At 42.5% G+C, this 15,939-nt stretch overlaps 1 protein-coding gene across 3 annotated transcripts in view; it reads right to left on the reverse strand.

The window, feature by feature from the left end:
• Window positions 1–586: 586 nt before the first annotated feature.
• LOC115202213 (polypeptide N-acetylgalactosaminyltransferase-like 6) overlaps window positions 587–15,939 on the reverse strand; it is a 245,480-nt gene continuing 230,127 nt past the window's right edge. For all 3 annotated transcript variants that reach the window (XM_029766197.1, XM_029766194.1, XM_029766196.1), the window contains exons 9-13: window positions 10,955–11,062; window positions 10,479–10,700; window positions 4,428–4,544; window positions 2,896–3,045; window positions 587–1,539 (exon numbers count right to left, since the gene is read on the reverse strand). In XM_029766197.1, the coding sequence (XP_029622057.1) occupies window positions 1,366–1,539; window positions 2,896–3,045; window positions 4,428–4,544; window positions 10,479–10,700; window positions 10,955–11,062 (771 nt within the window). In that variant the 3' untranslated portion in view covers window positions 587–1,365. The remainder of the gene's footprint in view (window positions 1,540–2,895; window positions 3,046–4,427; window positions 4,545–10,478; window positions 10,701–10,954; window positions 11,063–15,939) is intronic.

A 15,939-nucleotide genomic window follows, 5' to 3' on the forward strand; every position in this document is an offset into this window, starting at 1 on the left:
AAAAGACTGCATTCACATGGATTTGCACAAAGTGGGCAGGTTGGATGTGTCACTTCAAGCCCAAATATATCATACTTTGACTAAAACGATGACGTATTGAATTAAATCGTTGGGCAACACCATGGGTAAGCTCTGGCCATCATCTTTCAGCTCGAAAAAGTGGATTTCTACTGGTGTGGGCGAATAGAGGGATTGATTAAGATGAACAAACAGAACAACTCCCTGATCAAATTGGTTGGCCACCCAGTGGGTGTGTTTTCTGGAATTTTATCAAATGTATACATTTGGGAGCCACACCCGCAAACCTTGTTACGCACGTGCATAGGGTAAGTCTGAATAGCACATACTAAGAAGTGCTTAAATCAAAACGTGTAAAAAAGGCATACATTTCCTAAGGCTGAATCGTCCCATTAGTGCACATGTAGATGAGTTATGAAACCTCTTCAAAAGAGGGCACACAAATCATCACTTTTGAATGAGCACCCACATGCATAATCATAAGTCCATGGGCATCTTCTTGGCTGCTATCTACATGTAATATCATTGTGAGATGTGTCATCATATAAATGCTCACACACACCATACAATTGTAATAATTAATGTATTTTTTTCACATTTTATTCATGTTTACTACATCATTTTCATTGGCTGAACTTCACAACTTCAAATCGTACAATCACGGGGACCAGAAATCTGAAAAACCCATTCAAGTATACACTTAATAAATTATTGTTCTTAAAAAAAAGACAAAATAAATTAATACTAAATAAATACTAATAAAATAATAATGGAAAATAAATAGCCTTACAAAAATGAGCAAATAATTTCATGAGCCTCCGATATAGTACAAATCCACCATGCGATCTTGAGAGAGTGACAGTTGGAACATTCCTTTTTCAACCTGATACAAACAAATCCAGTCTACTAGACCTGCTGTGTTTGACCTTTGACCCATAGAGGACCTAGAGGACAGTGTTCTGGAGGTTTCTGTGTCCTCGACCAGCAAGGTGCCCCTGTGTGGCGGGTTAGCTTGGGTCTAGTTTAGTCTGGTTGGTTCTCTGAGAATAGGCGACCTTGAATGTCCCATCAGCCCATTGGGCAGAACCAGGCAGAATCCCAGAATCTCTTTCAGCCAGGAAGGAGTCTTTATCCTCCATTTTGGATCTGATCCCATCGGGCAGAGGATCCATCAGACAGAACAGAAACGTAGCCCCCCCACCCCCTTCTCTTCCACTTTGTAGCCCCCACGTTGATGAGCTGGGGGGTCTGGGAGACAGGACCGCTAGCTAACTGGCTGGCTGCTTGCTGCTACAATGCACACATTTGTTTTTTGTTTTTTTTGTCGTGGGGTTTGGCGCCTGGTTCCTAGGAGCTGGCAGCCGCAGCTTTGTTGAATTTGTCCAGGACGGTGGCGTTGACTCTCTGGAACAGCCACTGCTGCGTCTCCGACCCAGGGTCGCATATATTCATGAAAATCCTCTTATCACCGGGACTGCAGTCCATGCAACCGCTGCTCACCAGGTGGTACAGCAATTTATCCTGTATGTGTTGGCCCAGAGAGAGAGAGAGAGAGCGTGCGAGAGAGACAAAGAGCGCGAAAGAAAAAGCACGAGGTAGAGAGAGAGAGAGAGCAGGAGGCAGAGAGAGAGAAGAAAGGGAGGGAAAGAAGGATTGAGATAAATTATTAAAATAAAGTAGAGACAGGTAAACCTGTCTCCGGCAGGCAGGCTGCTGTTTAATCCTGCTCTCTCATCTCCCACTCCCTTCAAACAGATTACAGACGGAGAGCAGAGCAACTGGCTGTAACACTGTTTTTCCTCCCTCCATTCTAATCTGAGTTTACTTCATTTCATGGAGAGAGGGGTCTGAATTTGGGAGTTAAACTAGGCTGAGAAATATGAGTTCCACACACAATAGTTTTTAAATCCAGAGTTCCAACAGACCATTACATTACTTTTCTGAATGTATATTCTTTGGGTTCATCCTCCCTCGCATGACAGAAAGGGAAAAGTAACAAATTCAGCTGCAAAAGAAAGAAGAATTGAAGGAAGTACGAATCGTTGAAAACTGACAACACAAAATAAAAATACGCCCCTGGCTTCCAATAAAATATTATCTATGGTGATCGCAAACTCTTAAATATAGCCAGTGACGGATTCAAACTGAAAAAGGATTCTCTGGGGAGGGATAAAGTTGTGGAGAAAGATGAGGAGGTGGAGAACGCCTCAGAGGTACTTGGCAGTAATTTTGTTCTTGTATCATGCGTCCGCCTTCCTGATTTTACAATGTTCACACAGCCTCAAGGCCACCGTGCACTGTGCAAGCCCAACTCAGCCCTTTAATAAGCGGCTATTGCATCTGTGTAGCCTGAGTTCAAGACCTGACTGTGTTGTCTTGCCACAGTAATGGAGGTGGCAAACAGATCTGGGTCTCACGCTAGCATCTGTGCACCTCTGAACCTCATTGAGTCATTCTAGGCAGAACCTTAAGAGAGATGGGACTGTAATGACATTCTGATTTTGCGCTGAGCAAACATTCATCTCTCCTCCCTAAACGATGTGGAGGAAATAGGAGCGGTGCTACGATAAAATAAGTCCTCTATTACTTTCCTCTACCTGGAACGCAGCAGTAAAAACGCAGTGTACATCTTTTCTATCTGATGACTTTGATATTGTGTACTGTCCTGTGGCTGTGGTAGTAATTTGAATGATGAGGTGTTTGATGTGGTGTTATAACAGTAATCATACGGTATGTAAGTTACCAGGCTTTCTGTTGATTATTGATTATTTATTGATCATTTACGTTCCACATGGAATATAAAGCCAAAACAGAAGTAAAGTAAGTACCATACAGATACAATATAATCGTGTTCTATTTAATTCTGTTTAAAGTTACCTTCCTATAGCTCCAGTGCTGGTTGCCCTTCATGCCGTGGCAGTCGTACAGTGTGACAGGGGAACTCTGGGAGATGGAGTCAAAGCAGAACTTCCTGGTGTGGAGAGGATCCCCTGGCCTGATGTCCTCTCTCCAGCCAAATGTAAATATCTGAGTACAAACAAGTACACAGGCACAACATGGTATCCAAGTTCCGTTATGAGATTCACAGTATGACTACCCTAAATGTCATTTTAGAGGCGGATGAACATGAGGACAAGAATGCGGTGATGATCTGTTCAGATTTAACAGTAAACAGCAGGAACATTAGTTGCATATGAAGCAATCGCCGGCTACAGTACCCTAAAGTTGTTTTGTATTAAAGGAAAATGCCACCCAAACATGATCTTTTGGTATTTGTTTCATTAGTCCATTGTTGATATACTACTAATATGTTTTTCATGTCAGCAATCAAGTTTTCAACATATATAACTTTCAAAATACAGAAGTAATGCCAGTATGATGCAAAATTATAATAAAAGCATCATACCAGCTGTATTGCTGTATTTTGAAAGTTGTATATCTTGATTGCTGACAGGCAAAAACATTTTGGGACTATATCAACAATGGACTAATGAAACAAATACCAAAATATCATTTTTGGGTGGAATTTTCCTTTTAGTGTAGTTCTGTGTATTTCGTATGTTATGGTTCTTTGCGAGACTAAGTGTTGTGATGGCTGTTTTGCAGACAACACATGTTGCGACTAATCTTTAATCAAACGATTGAAATGATCATCTTTAATCAAAGGATTTGCAGGGTACCTTCCCAAAAAGGTATTTCTTGCAAGGGGCAATATGCAGTTCAAACAATAACATTTGCAAGTTATATTCCTTAAGTATCAATGGGTACATATAATTCATTTAAAAGTCACAAAATGGATGTAGCAATTGCAGATTGCCGCTTTAATGGGGCTCCCTGCCTAAATAAAGGTTAAATAAATAAAACATAGCAGTATATACTGCACCCTGCTATTAAGTATAATATAGTATAGACAACACTGTACCATACAGTATAGTATAGACTACACCCTACTATACAGTATAATATAGTACAGACTACACCATACTATACAGTATAGACTACACCTTACTATACAGTATTATATGGTATAGTCTACTCCCTACTATACAGTATAATATAGTATAGACTATACCCCGCTACACAGTATAATATAGTATAGAATACACCCTACTATACAGTATAATATAATATAGATTATAACCTACTATACAGTATAATATCGTATAGAATACACCCTACTATACAGTATAATGTAGTATAGACTACACCTACACCCTACTATACAGTATAATGTAGTATAGACTACACCTACACCCTACTATACAGTATAATGTAGTATAGACTACACCTACACCCTACTATACAGTATAATGTAGTATAGACTACACCTACACCCTACTATACAGTATAATGTAGTATAGACTACACCTACACCCTACTATACAGTACACGGCTCCGGTTGTACCTACCTGTTCGTGTGCCCAGGTGCGTTCAGCCCCCTCCTTCAGACAGGCGTCCAGTCGCAGCTCTGTCCCTGTGGGGCCGTGTTTGGAGTCTATACACAGACCTGATGCAGCGTTACGAATCTACAAGGACACAAAGAGAAAGAGGGCTCAGTTAAAACCAAACACACACACACTTTGAAGCCTCCCAAAAACAGTGAAAGGGAGGCCTCGGTGAAGACTTGCACGCATGCACACCCGCACCCACACCCACACACACACACACACACACACACAAACACACACACACAAACACCATGCAATATAGATCTATAGATGTGGAGACCACAGGATGAGATACTCCGGCTTCTCTCTAATGCTCAACGCTCTGATCACAGGACTCCAGTGTATAGTGAGTGGAATCCATGGCAACCTTCCAAACACACTGTACACAGTAACTTAGTACAAGCAGCCAACTATCTATACACAGTATGTGGTTTTAAGTAACAGCGTATGATCTGACATGGTATCAAAGCTCTCACAGTTTGCTGACAAGATCTACTCTCACCAGTGACTGTAAGAGATAAGCTAATTCGTTCCTGGAGCATCTTCCTCCCTCTAAGCCGGAGTTAATAGGCACCCCCTACTGTGAAAACTTTCTAAGTTTCAGAGTTACTTGGCTCTCATACACATTTGATTGACTGTGTCATTTGCCTAATTCTCTTTATAGCATTCGGCTGAGCTTGGCTCGTGTCACAGTATGGCTCAATAATGCATGAATCCAGTAACACTGCATCTAAAGTAATCTGGTCTCTGTCTGTCTCTGTGGCCCTCACTAACACATTCAGAGGAGAGAGAAAGGCGAGGGCAGAGGAGAGGAGAGAGGACAAAGGAGGAGAGAGGGGGAGAGTGAGTTAGAGTGTGTGAGAGATAGATAGAGAGAGAGCGAGAGGAATGGTTGGAGAGAGGAGGTCCTACAGGGTCAGAGTGAGACACTGTATTTGACAGGAAGGAGACCAGGGATGGAATACTCAGAGGTGTTTGTAAGTCGCTCTGGATAAGAGCGTCTGCTAAATGACTTAAATGTAAATGTAATGTAAATGTGTTTTGCACAGGGTTGACTCTCTTATAAATGTTGTTACCCCTGCTCGCCACTAGATGGGGCCAAAGACATTAGCTAGGGCTGTAGCAAATAATGGTGATTGTTTGACTGTTAGTGTGGAGAATGTCTGACAACAACATTATGGTTGGCTCAAAAAATGTTGATTATAAAAATGTCTACCAAGTCAATGTCAGCTCTCATCAATGTTGTGCATGTTTTTCTAATAACAGAGTACAGATTACGGATTTTATTTGGGTCAGGATAACCTAGGTTTCTTTTGTGGAGCAACAAAAACTAAACTAACGGAATGACAGATAAATTCTCTACAAAATGGCGACACATTTCTTGCCTCAGTGCTTTCTGCCTCTTTGGTTGCTCCTGCATCTAAACGAGAGAGGCTCTCCCCTTTTCCCATCATGAAGGAGTGAAATATTCAAGACAAGTGATTTCACCTTTCCTCTTGAACAACAACAGAAACATCCATTAGGTTCAGGTCAGATGTGACCAATTTTCTACAGGCAGCCCCATCGCTGCAAGGTCACATCGTCACCCACGCATACTTCTACTCTGAGATAAGATTACTTATATTCTCTAGGATGCAGCCAATGAGAAAAGACAGGGAAACGCTGTTTTCCTCACGTAGACCTGATTCAATCGGACACTACTCCAAAAGTCTGATACATACCAATAATACAAATCTTTGTTGCAAAGTTCTACAGTATTTTACATGGCAAACAATAATAAGAGTTTAGTCCTTTAAATGCTACAAACAAACTTGGCACTTTTGTGCCTACCAGGCACCCGTGGAGCAGCATTATCGTGTAATAAAGAAAAAAGTTTTGCCAGAAGTGCAGTTGGAAATGCAAAATAATACCCACCTGCATTGCAATTTTGAAACTTCAAATAATCAAACTCCCTCAGCCTGCCGCCCACATCGACAAAGTACATTTAACCACAGGGTCATTAGGAGTATACTGCTGATCGCTCTGAAAGACCAATAATGGTCTGCGAATTGTACTGCATAACGGGCCTTTACTCTCCACTTTTCCAAAGCCTCATCTGTCTAAAATGGGCCCAGGAGCAAAACACAGTGCTTATCCCTGATGCCATGCCTATCAACATGCCAGCGCTGATCTAGAGACACAGTTAGAGCCGAATCAAAAGGCCTGATGATTGCATCACTTGAAGTGATTTAGACCTATTGAAGGAGCCGTGGTGTGGAGTTGTGGGGAGGGAGGCAGATTGGATGGTGGGGAGGGGGTCAGATCGACAGCCCCCTATTTACCCAGTCTGCACAGCTCCAAGGCCGAGGTGTCGAGAAGGCTGATCCCCTGATCGTCATCTTCCAGAGATGTAGAGGAAGTTTAATCTGAGCTCTCTCTCCTCTATGTCTATCTCACAATCTCACTCTCTCTTTGTCCCTCTTATCTTATCCCCTTCTCTCTCTCTCTCTCTCTCTGTCGGTCTCCCCCCTCTCTCTTCTCTCTCCCTCTCCTCCCTTGCAATCTGGGCTTGAATACCCAATGAGAGATCTTTATAGTTCCATAGATCAGGTGGGGTGACAGCGGGGTGACAGGCAGGGGGAGAGCCAGAGAAGAGTTGGCACATGAAGCTGTCAGCCTGACGATAAAATTACTATCATCCTCACCCGGGGGAGGAAAGAGGAGATATTTACCTACTGTGCAAACATTTTCTCATCAAGAGATACACCGCTTCACTTGTTATTTACTATCCATTTTCACCTCTGGCTAATACGGAAGGGGTGGTTAATCAGCGGGGATGGTAATAAGTGGACTTGTGTTGTGTGTGTGTGTGTGCTTGTACAATTTGTGCTAATGGCCTTGTAGACTTGAACAGCGGAGAGTGGGAAAGGTGGGTCACCGCTGAGACGGCCTTCCATTCTACCTATTATCATTAGTACCTTGACCCAGGGGCCAGGGCGTCAGAAAAACATAGAAAGTGAGATTTTCTATAAGAAGGCAGAGCGAGGAATCCAATTATATGTAATGCAAAATGAATTTCATTTTCCATATTAACGTACAACGTGTTCGCCGTGAGGTTTCTGAAATGTTTCAGTGGCTTGAGAGGAGGATGTGGTTCCTTCCGGCACATAGGATGAATTAATTAGTGAATGATGTATTCCAGGTCCATCTAACCATCTATCAGTGATGATTAAAACTACTCCTGCACCCAACCTCCCTATGGAAAAAAACTGGTTGGGAAACAATCTCCATGAATACCTGATTCTTAGCCTGGAGTCCCCACTATTTACAGTTGAAGTAGGAAGTTTACATACACTTAGGTTGGAGTCATTAAATCTTGTTTTTCAACCACTCCACACATTTCTTGTTAACAAACTATAGCTTTGGCAAGTCGGTAAGGATATCTACTTTGAGCATGACACGAGTAATTTTTCCAACAATTGTTTACAGACAGATTATTTCACTTATATTTCACTGTATCACAATTCCAGTGGGCCAGAAGTTTACATACACTAAGTTGACTGTGCCTTTAAACAGCTTGGAAAATTCCAGAAAATTATGTCATGGCTTTAGAAGCTTCTGATAGACTAATTGACATCCTTTGAGTCAATTGGAGGTGTACCTATGGATGTATTTCAAGGTCTACCTTCAAACTCAGTGCCTCTTTGCTTGACATTATACCACTCAGGAAGGAGACACGTTCTGTCTCCTAGAGATGAACGTACTTTGGTGCGAAAATTTCAAATCAATCCCAGAACAACAGCAAAGGACCCTGTGAAGATGCTGGAGGAAACAGGTACAAAAGTATCTATATCCACAATACAACGAGTCCTATATCGACATAACCTGAAAGGCCACTCAGCAAGGAAGAAGCCACTGCTCCAAAACCGGCATAAAAAAGCCAGACTACAGTTTGCAACTGCACATGGGGACAAAGATTGTACTTTTTGGAGAAATGTCCTCTGGTCTGATGAAACAAAAAGAGAACTGTTTGGCCATTATGACCATCGTTATGTGTTCTTAGCCTGGGTCCTGTGTGGCTCAGTTGGTAGAGCATGGTATTTGCAATGCCAGGGTTGTGGGTTTGATTCCCACGGGGGACCAGTACGGAGAAAAAATGTATGTAATGTATGCATTCACTACTGTAAGTTGCTCTGGATAAGAGCGTCTGCTAAATGACTAAAATGTAAATGTAATGTATGGAGGAAAAAGGGGGAGGCTTGCAAGCTGAAGAACATCATCCCAACCGTGAAGCACGGGGGTGGCATCATCATGTTGTGGGGGTGCTTTGCTGCAGGAGGGACTGGTGCACTTCACAAAATAGATGGCATCATGAGGATGGAAAATTATGTGGATATATTGAAGCAACATCTCAAGACATCAGTCAGGAAGTTAAAGCTTGGTTGCAAATGGGTCTTTCAAATGGACAATGACCCCAAGCATACTTCCAAAGTTGTGGCAAAATGGCTTAAGGACAACAAAGTCAAGGTATTTTAGTGGCCATCACAAAGCCCTGACCTCAATCCCATAGAAAAATTGTGGGCAGAACTGAAAAAGCGTGTGCGAGCGAGGAGGCCTACACACCTGACTCAGTTACACCAGCTCTGTCAGGAGGAATGGGCCAAAATTCACCCAACTTATTGTGGGAAGAGACAATGCTACCAAATACTAATTGAGTGTATGTAAACTTCTGACCCACTGGGAATGTGATGAAAGAAATAAAAGCTGAAATAAATCATTCTCTCTACTATAATTCTGACATTTCACATTCTTAAAATAAAGTGGTGATCCTAAATGACCTAAGACAGGGAATTTTTACTGAGATTAAATGTCAGGAATTGTGAAAAAACGGGAGTTTAAATGTATTTGGCTAAGGTGTACGTAAACTTCCGACTTCAACTGTAAATGGTGAACGGAGCATACGAGTGTGGATTCCAGGCAACCTGATTCCAGCTCCTGCATTTATGGGTATGATTGCCTGAGGCTAGATCCCATCCTCACAGAGCACAGATAGAGTGAGATTGTGTGTGTGCCAGAGCACAGATAGAGTGAGATTGTGTGTGTGTGTGTGCCAGAGAACAGATAGAGTGAGATAGTAATAAAATGCCAAGGCCATCTCCAGCCCCATCCCTTCACAAGTAACACAGAGAGGCATTATATATATCTCAGAATACGATGCAGCAAACTGCATGTCATGTTTATGTTCAATGTAAAGTAAAATCTGCTACTTATGGTTTCTGGGGGTAGTGAAGCAGGCAGTCCAGCTGTGTCCGTTTTGTGACACTGTCTACTCTAAAACATTTCATTAGCAGGCTGCTGGCTGCCTGTCCCATATGAGAAATGCATTACGTTTCAGCGAGCACCAGACATTCATAAATCAATGAACATGGAAGCGTCCCAAATGGTACCCTATTCCCTATATAGTGCACTATTTTGGGCCATGATCAAAAGCAATGCACTATAAAGGGAATAGGGTGCCATTTGGGATACAGATCTGGTAGAATAATAGCCTTCCGTGACACACCTGTGGAGGCATTCAGGGACTGTCTCTTAGCTGATGTATTGGTGTCTGGAAATAGATTCATTCATTACAATACCAGCTAAAAATACGCAAGAAACCAAATCAGCCTGTGGATACTGCTCAGACTTAGCTGTTATTGGTGGCATGTAAGACAGTAGGTTTATGTAGGCCTAAGTATTGTGAGAAGTCCTATTATTTGTATCAATGCCTCAGTAAGTGACCTCGAAAACATGACCTGACATTTCATTTTGGATTCTAAGGTAATCACATATGGTTTTATATGCCTTTGTATGCTTTTCTGTTCGTGTGTGTGTGTACCGGCTCTTGCGAGTGTGTTCATTCGTTCTGTAGGTGCATTTGCTCTGTCTGTGTGCGTACGTGCTCTTGTGTGTGTGTGTGTGTGTGTGTGTGTGTGTGTGTGTGTGTGTGTGTGTGTGTGTGTAGTGGTTCTATGTGTTTTCCTAACTTCCTACCTCTCCCCAGGCGGCAGGCAGCGGCTCCACAGCGGGGTAGTACTTGGCCAGATCCCAGGCCACAGCGTTCATGTACCACTTGAAGTCTTTACACTTGAGGTGTCTTCTCAGCTCCTTCTGGGCCGTCAGGTCCCCGGTGGACAGGTGGCGGTACTCTGGACGACGCTGGTAGATGAACTCTGTGTACTCATCCATCCATGTCTCAGCCACCCTCTTCAGGTTCTGAGATAAGGGAGAGAGACAGTGAGGGAGAGATGGGGTAAGGCGATGGACTGTCTGTGAGTTTAGCTTATCACAGGTCACAGTGCGCCGAGTTAGTCAGACCTCATGTTACATCAGATAGATAGCTGGACCTACATCCTTAGTTTGACTATCAGCCATGTGCCAATTAATTAATAGACAACCAGTCAAAATGTCTGCATGTTAGCTATAACCAGTTGATGGAAGCAGTGTATTGACTGGTCAGTCTAACTTACTCTGGCTAGGCTTGTTCCAGACGGCACTTTGTAGGGGACGTATTTCCTGTAGATATGTCCTACTCGGGAGCATGGTACGTCGTACATACTGCCCCCACACATCCATACCTGAATGGAGATGGAACACAAATAATACCTCAGTACATTACTTCAAAAGCTTTCTGTCAGCCTGCTAGCTATGTGTTCTAAGCAAGGCCGCAAAACCTTTGTAACTCAACCAACCGTGTTTTGTAAGTAGGGTTGCAACATTTCGGCAACATTTAATATATTTTCTGGTTCTCCAGAATACCTGATTGGATGATTCTGGATTTCCTGCTTATTCCCTCCTGATTCTGGGATTTCGGGAGAAATCAGAGAATTTATTGAAAGTTCCCGGAATTTTGCAGCCCTAGTTGTAAGCACTGAAGTAAAGAAAGAAAAGAAATAAGCACACTTTGTTTTTCCTATTGTTCCAGAAAGGAATCACAGGTATCTTTCAATTTCAAAGCCCTGAGTTATTGTGGACTGAGTTCAGAGTGAGGATATTGTTGTTGAAATGGTTGTGTAGATGGGTTTGTGTTCTGTTTGTTGCAAGACACTAATACAGACAACTTATTGTTCCTCTGTCCACACTTGAAGTGGATTCCCACTTTGTCTGCTTGGCAGGGCCACATTATAAGCCTCTTTGAGCGGAGGGACTGAAAGGAATCCTATTTCCAGAGCACTCCGCTCGATACCCCTCTTTTCCTGCATCAAAGGAAGAGCTAGAAAGAAGAGGAAGGAAGAGGGCAGGTGTCAGTAGTGCTACTCTGAACCCCTTCAGTCTGCTATCCTCTCCCTTACTCTCTCCCTTGCTCTCTCTTCCTCCCTATGCCTCTCTTTATCTCTTCATGTCCCTCCATTCTTTCTCATTCCTCTCCCCTCTTTCCCTCCCTCTCTCTCCCCTCCTTCTTTCAAACTTGGCAGCTTGATTAGAATTAGAGTGGTCATGCTGACTGTTTGGAAAGGATCCTGGGACATTTCACCTCTCCTCCGCGTCTCCTCCTCTCTCCCGCTGTGTGTGTGAGCGCTCCACCTCTCTCCCTGCTCTGCCATATCAAAACGAAGCAGGGTGCTTTCCTGTGGCGCCTCAGGTTAATGGTCAAGCTGGCTTTACAGGCTTCATTGACATGTGGAGAGATTCCTCCAGTCTTCAGAAAATGGCCTCCTCAGAGGACAAGTGTAGATGTTCATTAACCTCTCATATCAGCAGAAATATGAGGGGTTTATGAATGACTCCCATGCGTTCATGAGAAACAATTTCTTTCAGCGTACAACTCACAGGACGAGGTAAAATTCCTCGAGATGCTTTGATGATATCTGTTCAATGTGAGATACAACCAGTGTCAATAGATTGTCAGTCTAACAGCTATCATATGTAGGCTAACTGTCAGACATCCATACTCTGTGACAGTAGAGGAGAGTGGGGTAAGTTGAGCCAAAGGGGTCAGTTGAGCCACCCTTGTTTTTAGGAAACCATACACATAATGTATAATTTGACCAAATATTTATGAAGAGGTCATCATTTCATGGAGTCTATGAAGGAAGAAGCCACATGGAAAAAGTGGTAAGCAAGTTTGGTCAAAAAAGTCAAAGTCATTTATTGTGTTAGAGGTTTCATGATTTATTAACCAAAGTAGATCATCTTAAGAGTGTTCTATACATCAGTTTGGGTCTCTATAAGCTTCAATGTGAGGTCCTAAACCTAGCATGAAAGTGCACCCTTGTAGCTGTGTGGGGTAATAAAGTCTAAAGTCTAAATGTTTGTCTTGGGGTAAGTTGAGCCAATGGCAAGTTGAGAAAATTGTTTTCTTCCCAAGTGTAATGCAATGCATTTATGGTGGGATATGAGGTTACAACAGCCCTGGCCTATGTTAATTTTAAAAAGTACAAAGTGTTTGTTTGGTGTTAAGCCTGTGTTAAAAGATTCTTCAAAATATATGTAGATATCTTTGCTAGAAATAATACTATATTTAATTAACAGAGTGATGCTGAATGTACAAAAATTCTCTCCTAATACCCTGACTACGCCGCTCACGTTGGGTGCGCTCGCGTTGCAAAATAAATGTAGGAATCTATGTTATTCAATTATTGCACTCACACTGCTCGCGCGCGTCAATGAGCGTCTGCGTTGCCAAGGGCTAAAATAGAAGTCCTTTCTATTTCTGATGCAGATCACGCTGCAAGTCCTGCACCTCCCATCCTCATTGGTTTATAGAAGCAGGTACCCACATGCCATCTCCTCATTGGTTATACCCACATGAGTGATTGAAAGACGAACTGTTGCCGGTTGTCGTGGTAATACTATGAAAGTTTAGATGCCAATCACCATATAAGTTCAAAGATGAAAAAGCCTGGAAGGAGGAGAGATGACTAGAAATGATTTGGTTGACCGTTTTATATGTGGATTAATTGTCAGAGTAGAGGACCCTGTGCATTTCAGGTGAAATAACAACGTAATGTTTATATCCCAGGACAAATTTCCTAGCAGCAGCAAGCTAGCTAAATAGGACAAATTAGCTAGCAAGTGCAAGCTAACTAGCTAAATTGCCATAAATATTAATTTTTTTCGACCTGTCCCCAAATTAATGTCATTGGTTCAGAGTTATTTTAACCTGCGTGTCGTGATCGCGTTTGGTGTTGGGGGTGACAAAATACATTTATCGCACGATGACGCACGCGCGCAGACGGTTTGGGTTCCGTGTTACCCCACTCTCCCCTAAGTAACTGGACCAGACAACTCTGAATCAGAGCTTTTAACATTTAGACAGATGGGGGCGCCACTGTGTAATATTTACACTTTTGCTTCATTTGTGTGCTTATTGTACACATGTGAATTCTCAATACAAAATAACACCAACGACTCAAAAAACACACAGATTAACACAAATGTCTGAATCCCCCCCTCCCACCTCTGTAAGAAGACTCATTGCAATTTTGCTTGGGAACTATTTTTATCGTTGCCATGGTTTCCAGTCAAGGAAGAAAGGGCTGCATTCCAATTACAAAGTGCACTCACTGACAGAACGAGAGCGAGAGAGAGAGAAAGCGAGAGAGAGAGAGTATACTGAGACCCGGATGGATGGCAGGTATGTCAGGCACGATAAACACAATATTCCCTCACATCCATATACCGTGTTCTCCTCCGGAAATCAAAATGGAATAACCTCTGAGCCGCAAACAAGCCAAACATCACTGGCTGTAATTAGTTTGGGAAGGAGGCTAAAGCCTGAACTACTCCTTGTAACCCACTAACACACACACAATGCACACAAGGTTGCAGACACATTGGCACACACACGCACACACAAACATTATTTTGGAATGCTGGGTTCTGAGGAGTGCATTGTACTGGAGAAGGTAGGGGAAACAAAACACTGGAGAACAGAGCGAGAGAAATTCTTCTGAGTGAAAGTCGTTCCAGTTTAATAAAGTTGTCTGGGAGCAGATTGACCTGTCTGGAGACTGAGGCAGGGGTATGGTGGGACAGGATGGAAAAGAATGGACGAAATAAACACATTGTTATGGGTCCATGACTGTCTAGACTCTGATATAATTGCAAGGTTGGTAGACTTTAGTGTGTTTTAAATCATCTGTAATTTTTAAGGTATGTATTGTTGTGCTTAGATGAATGACGCAACTTTATATGTATTTTAAATATGTCCAATAAAATTAATTCAAGGTAAGGTGGGACACAGTCACTGGATGAAAAGGGTGGAAGAGCCACATTGCTATGTGATCATGATTGTATCATATTAACTATTAGTAAATATAATATATATTGTATCATATCCTATCATATTGAATAAAAGATTAGTGGCATTTATATGTCATGTTACACACAGTGCAGACAAGGACTAAATAGAAGCACCTCTGCATAGATAGAAGTGGATAGAGTCAGTATGTTATATCTGGAGTATTTCTCCTGTCTTATCCGGTGTCCTGTGTGAATTTAAGTATGCTCTCTCTAATTCTTTCTTTCTTTCTCTCTCGGAGGACCTGAGCCCTAGGACCATGCCTCAGGACTACCTGGCATGATGACTCCTTGTTGTCCCCAGTTCACCTGGCCGTGCTGCTGCTCCAGTTTCAACTGTTCTGCCTGTGGCTATGGAACCCTGACCTGTTCACTGTGATTACTATTATTTGACCATGCTGGTCATTTATGAACATTTGAACATCTTGGCCATGTTCTGTTATAATCTCCACCCGGCACAGCCAGAAGAGGACTTAAGCATTCAGGCCAAAGAGTTCAAACTTGGTTTCATCAGACCAGAGAATCTTGTTTTTCATGGTCTGAGTCCTTTAGGTCCATTTTGGCAAACTCCAAGCGGGCTGTCATGTGCCTTTTACTGAGGAGTGGCTTCCGGGTGGCCACTACCATAAAGGCCTGATTGGTGGAGTGCTGCAGAGATGGTTGTCCTTCTGGAAGGTTCTCCCATCTCCACAGAGGAACTCTGGAGCTCATTCAGAGTGACCATCAGGTTATTGGTAAGGCCCTTCTCCCACGATTGCTCAGTTTGGCCTGGCGGCCAGCTCTAGGAAGAGTCTTGGAGGTTCCAAACTTCAACCATTTAAGAATGATGGAGGTCACTGTGTTTTTGGGGACCTTCAATGCTGCAGACATTTTTTGGTACCCTTCCCCAGACCTGTGACACAATCCTGTCTCGGAGCGCTACGGACAATTCCTTCGACCTCATGGCTTGTTTTTGCTCTGACATGCACTGTCAACTATAGGACCTTATATAGACAGTTGTGTGCCTTTCCAAATCATGTCCAATCAATTGAATTTACCCCAGGTGGGCTCCAATCCAGCGTTAGAAACATCTCAAGGATTATCAATGGAAACAGGATGCACCTGAGCTCAATTTCAAGATTCATAGCAAAGAGTCTGAATACTTATGTAAATAAGGTTTTTCTGTTTAAACATTTTAATACACTTGAAAGTATTTCTAAAAACCAGTTTTCAC

This window comes from Salmo trutta, chromosome 11 (genome assembly GCF_901001165.1).
Source record: "Salmo trutta chromosome 11, fSalTru1.1, whole genome shotgun sequence".
Lineage (NCBI taxonomy): Eukaryota > Metazoa > Chordata > Actinopteri > Salmoniformes > Salmonidae > Salmo > Salmo trutta.